The following is a 6,000-nucleotide window of genomic DNA, read 5'->3' on the forward strand; positions in this document are numbered from 1 at the left end:
TTATAATACTGGATCATTATGATACTGGATCATGATAATACTGGATCATTATAATACTGGATCATGATAATACTGGGTCATTATGATACTGGATCATGATAATACTGGTTCGTTGTAATACTCGATCATGATAATACTGGATCATTATAATACTGGATCATGGTAATACTGGGTCATTATAATACTGGATCATGATAATACAGGATCATGATAATACCGGATCATTATAATACTGGGTCATGATAATACTGGATCATGATAATACTGGGTCGTTATAATACTGCATCATGATAATACCGGATCATGATAATACCGGATCATGATAATACTGGGTCATTATAATACTGGATCATGATAATACCGGATCATGATAATACTGGATCATGATAATACTGGGTCGTTATAATACTGCATCATGATAATACCGGATCATGATAATACTGGATCATGATAATACCGGATCATGATAATACTGGATCATAATAATACTGGATCAACAGTGTCCGCTCACTACTTGTGAGAGCTTCCCTGCATTTGTTAAGCAGCAGACTGAGGACACGAGTCCATCTCAGCTCTAAGTGGGAGGCAAGTGGAGCTGCATTGTCCATGTTTGGACCTGCAAGGACCTGTGTTGTGTTTTTGTTGTTTTTAATATGGACCTGTGTGTCTGAATAAAGTAAGATTTGATTGATTGATTGACAGATAATTGTGCATGTGTGTGTCTGTACCAGCTCCATGTTCATTGCTGAGTCTCTTGTCTCTGCTGACCATCTTCCTCCAGCCGTCGTCTTCACCGTGGAGACTGAGATCACACAACCTGACCGAGTGGCTACAGACACAAAACCACACAAATAAATACATGAATAACCACACACACATAACTGCAAAAACGATACACACCGGAACACATGCTAACAAAGAGGATTTTCAACACTGATCTCCAACAAATATTTACCCTATCTTACACACACACACACACACACACACACACGTTAAGACCTCCTTTCACACACACCCAGAGAATTCCTGCACCCTAAACTCCACCAGCTCCATCCTGTCCTCCTCACCGTGCTCACAGACAATGTGAGGACCTCACTGACAGAATAACACACATGAAACTCAGAAACGCGTTTGTGGTTCACTGCATTTGGTTGCAAGACATTAAAATCTGTTCATCTTGTCGTCTGCATTTACCGCGTCTCTAGCTTTACAACAAATCTGAGTCCATGCAGCTGATCCCCGTTTCCCTCACATGTTACTGGGATGGATCTTGACGGATACCCAGCTGCTAGACTGCTTGGCATTCATCTAAGTGTATCATATCTGCAACGTGGATCTGCCTTTTTTTTTTTTGTGTGGAATTTTCCCCCTTTTTCTCCCCAACTGTATCCGGCCAATTACCCCACTCTTCTGAGCCGTCCCGGTCGCTGCTCCGCCCCCTCTGCCGATCCGGGGAGGGCTGCAGACTACCACATGCCCCTGCCGATAAATGTGGCGTCACGACATGAGGGAGGGAGCAGCAGAAATGCTCCCTTGCGAGGAGGCTTTTCTGCTCGCAGATACTGTTCTACTGTTCTGTGCCACCCCCTCTGCTGACCAGGGGAGGGCTGCAGACTACCACATGCCTCCTCCGGTACATGTGGAGTCGCCAGCCGCTTCTTTTCACCTGACAGTGAGGAGTTTCACCAGGGGGACATAGCGTGTGGGAGGATCACGCTATTCCCCCCTCAGTTTCCTCTCCCCACCCTGAACAGGCGCCCCGACCGACCAGAGGAGGTGCTAGTGCAGTGACCAGGACACATACCCACAGCTGAAGGTAACACGGGGATTCAAACCGGCGATCCCCGTGTTGGTAGGCAGCGGAACAGACCGCTACGCCACCTGGATGCCCGTGGATCTGCTTTTGTTATTGCTTATTTTTACTGTAGCGATTTAGGATTCTCAACCATGGACCATTTGGTGTAAGAGAGGCAGCAGAGATTCTGGTGTGGTTGGTCATGTGACCTACATTTCGCCCAGTTCCTCTACGTAGACAGTCACAGGACCATTGTTGGGCGACACTTCCTTAATCGTGGCATTGAAGCTCCGACCCTGGTTGTCGAGGTGAACCTGGAGGTTGTTGGGGAAAAAAACAAAGTGAAAAACGTTTTGTGAGGAAATGTGTTTTGTATGTTACACAGTCAAGACCAACACACACCCTACCTGACACCTGCCCCCTACAGTATACTGCAGGCCAGCAGCGATGTAGAAGTCCATCTTCTGTTGAGCTGAAAAACAGGAAGACACACTTCAGGTTTGGGGAACGGTTTTTCATGCAGACTAATAATCCTGTCATGTACTGATGAAGCCATCAGTCTGACTTTAGAAACAGTCATGCAACAGCTTCATCTGATGATTCATCTGATGATTCGTCTGATGATTCATCTGATGATTCATCTGATTATTAGTCTGATGATTCGTCAGATGATTCATCTGATGATTCGTCTGATGATTCGTCTGTTGATTCATCTGATTAGCAATATGATTATTCGTCTGATTATTCATCTGATTAATAATCTGATGACTCGTCTGATGATTCATCTGATTATTCGCCTGATTAGTCATCTGATTATTCATCTAATTATTCATCTGATGATTCATCTAATTATTCGTCTGATGATTATTAATCTGATTATTCCAGCAGACGGTCAGAATGAGAAGAATTGAGATGGTTAAGACACGTTCAGTTCACTGGTGCATGTCAGTGTGTCAGTCAGGTTTATCTTATCTATGTGAAGGCCAGATGTCACCAGATGCAGTGAAGTGGGTGATTTTTGTTCAACAGAAAGGTGCGAGACTGCAGATCTACTGCAGCTCTAACGTCGGCCATTAAGAAAAACCCACCAATCTCTTCATTTTGAACCACTGGAACACTTTAACACAGACTTAAACTGGTTCCTGTCTGTAATCAGGTGATGATGTTGATGTAAACAGACTCAGCGGAGCACAGCTACAACCAGAGCTCCAGCTCAAACACTGGAACACCATCATGTGTGGAGGTTAAAGGTCAAACGCAGCAGGACGGCGCTGTGTCTTAGTGTCATTACATGCGTCATGCCGGTGTGTGTTACCTCTCTTGGTCTTGAACCACACATCATACTCGATGTTCCTCAGTAGGTTTGGGTTCAAAGCCCGCCTCACCCTCTCAGACAAGAAAAGACCCCTCCCACGACCCTGGAACGCACACACGCACACACACACACACACACACACACACACACACACACACACACACACACACACACACACATAATGCAGTTGTGTATTTAAGGACACAAAGCACACTGTTGTGCAAGTTAAGTTCTTGAAGTTCTGTTTCATATATATATATATATATATATGTGTGTGTGTGTGTTTCATATATACATCTACGTATATATATATATAAATGAAACACACATATAGGTGTGTATTCATATATACTATATATTTCACACACATTTTATTTTTATTCTATTTAAGACTGTATATTTCTTGCACTCACAATTGTGCCAACAACACCAAGCTAAATCCCTACTGCATGTGATGCAGGTGATGCACATGTGATGCACACGGCAGTAAAAGAATTTCTGATTTAAAGTCCCCATGAAATCAAAATAAATCTTTTTTTCTTATAAATTTATTTCTGATTTTTCCCTTTTCCTCCCAATTTAGTGGCCAATCGATCCCTATTTTAGTTCAAACACCACCTTCGTACCGCATGCGTTCGCCAGCTGCATCTCTCCGGCCGGCCGGCAGTCTGGAAGGAGTCGCCTCGCCACTTCCGTAACAAGGTGACTCCAGGCCGAACCACTGCTTTTCCCCACACACAGAGACGCATTTATGTGACGAACACAAGCCGACTCCGCCCCCCTCCCAAAGACAGCGCTGCCAATTATTGCTGCTTCATCGAGTCCGGCCATAGAATCAAAATAAATATTTGTTATCCTCTTTCATTGTTGTGTTGTGTAAATTGTGTAAACACAACATCATTGCATGTTGTGTGTCTGGGAGAGAGATCCTCCTTGGTTGCTCTCCCTGAGCTTTCTTCCTGGTTTTTCTTCCTGTTAAAGGTTTTTAGGGAGTTGTTGCTTATCTGATGCGAGGGTCTAAGGACAGGTTGTTGTGTTGCTGTAAAGCCTCTGAGGCACGTGTGTAATGTGGGATAATGGGTGATACAAACAAAACAGACTTCACTTATCACGTCTCGTGCTGATGGTCACCTACATGCCAGCATCTTGCCAAACGATGACTACAAAGTCGTTTGGGAGGTATTCTTTATGGTATTATGGAGTTTGTCATTTCCTGGAATACCATAATAAAACCTGAGTGATTCATCCTGCACTCGGCGGCATACACTAATTTTGCATCCAATGAAACACTTTCTCGAATGTTTATGCCCCTCCCCCACGACTATAAAATCTGCCAGTTATCGACAGGCGCACAGGACCTACGAGCTAGCTAGTAGTTACAGGTCATCACTGTTTTTGGTAGTGCCAACTCCCACAACCCCTCCGGTGGGTTGCCTCGGTTGGGGAGATCCAAGAGAAGGGCTCGGTGCGCATCCAGAGTTGCCGCCACACGCCGCCATACCCAGTTCTCTCCGTCGGCCCGCCTTCTGGCACGGCGTCAGTCACCGTCTCGCAGGGCCCTCTTCCGTCGACGGTGCATTCAGCGCTATTGGCTACAGTAAACACCAGTCAGTATCCGCGACACATCCCTCCCTAGCTCGCTGTGTTTACAGGAAACACGGAACTATGCGGCATCACACAGCGCCGTGCTAGCCGTTTCATGGGGTCTTTAAAGTACATCTGCCAGGGTCCGCGGTGGTGTAGCGGTCTAAGCATCGGCTTTGTGTCGATGCAGTTGCCCACTGGGGACCGGGGTTCACGCTCCGGTCTCGTCAGATCCGACTATGGCCAAATTACATGAAGCAGCAATAATTGGCAACGCTGTCTTCGGGAAGGGGGGCGGAGTCGGCTTGTCTTCGTCACATGAATGCTTCTCTGTGTGTCGGAAAAAGCAGTGATTCGCCTTGTCACGAAAGTGGCGAGGCGTCTCCTTCGAGACCGCCGGCCAAAGAGATGCAGTTGGCAAACGCATGCAGTACGAGGGTGGGTGTTTGAATTAAAATAGGGATCAATTGGCCACTAAATTGGGAGAAAAAGGGAAAAATCAGAAATAAATTTATAAATAAAAAAGTACATCTGCCATATTTTAATGAAGTACAAGAGCGATCCCCTACAGCAGTGGCTCTCAACCGTTTTGAGTCACGACCGCCAGAATAATCAGGTTGGTGTCTGCGAACCCCCCCCCCCCTTGCGAGTGTGGTTTTCGCCACACTAGCGGACATACAGTAGAATAAAACCCGGGAAGATCACCAACTTCTGGTTACCACAAGACTTGGTGTAGCAACCAATTAATCACTGCTGGCAGAGCATTATGGGAATTATCAGCATGGCTGGAGCTAACTTTTGACCAACTAGACGGCATGATGAAACTTCCTGTTTCATCACAGCTGGGTTTTAATAGGAAAGACCAGGATGAAATGTACCGTTTTGCTGTAATCTGTACATGTAATCTGTAGAAGTAATCTGTACATGTAATCTGTAGAAGTAATCTGTACATGTAATCTGTAGATGGCGGAGACAAAAGCTGGGACCGAGTCTATTCACCTGTGCAGTACCTGAACGCACTGCTCAAACGAAGTGTCTGTGTATGTGTGTGTGTGTGTGTGTGTTAAGTTACCCGGCAGTGCTGCTGGCTGTTGTATCTATTGGCTGTTGTACTGGCAACATCTTCCCCCCTGTGCAATACACACACACACACACACACACACACACACACACACACACACACACACACACAAATGTACAATCATTTAACACCAGTGTGACTTTTTTTTTGTTTTTGTATGTTTCCCCCGTTTTTCTTCCCAATTGCATCCGGCCAATTACCCCACTCTTCTGAGCCCTCCCGGTC

The 6,000-nt window shown here is 45.5% G+C and overlaps 1 protein-coding gene across 1 annotated transcript in view; it reads right to left on the minus strand.

Moving 5' to 3' along the window:
* otud4 (OTU deubiquitinase 4) overlaps positions 1-6,000 on the minus strand; it is a 41,512-nt gene that overhangs the window by 16,959 nt on the left and 18,553 nt on the right. The window contains exons 8-12 of the mRNA XM_056300249.1: positions 5,767-5,824; positions 3,111-3,213; positions 2,203-2,267; positions 2,009-2,109; positions 729-829 (exon numbers count right to left, since the gene is read on the minus strand). Coding sequence (XP_056156224.1) covers positions 729-829; positions 2,009-2,109; positions 2,203-2,267; positions 3,111-3,213; positions 5,767-5,824 — 428 coding nt within the window. The remainder of the gene's footprint in view (positions 1-728; positions 830-2,008; positions 2,110-2,202; positions 2,268-3,110; positions 3,214-5,766; positions 5,825-6,000) is intronic.

Source organism: Lampris incognitus, chromosome 20 (assembly GCF_029633865.1).
Source record: "Lampris incognitus isolate fLamInc1 chromosome 20, fLamInc1.hap2, whole genome shotgun sequence".
Lineage (NCBI taxonomy): Eukaryota > Metazoa > Chordata > Actinopteri > Lampriformes > Lampridae > Lampris > Lampris incognitus.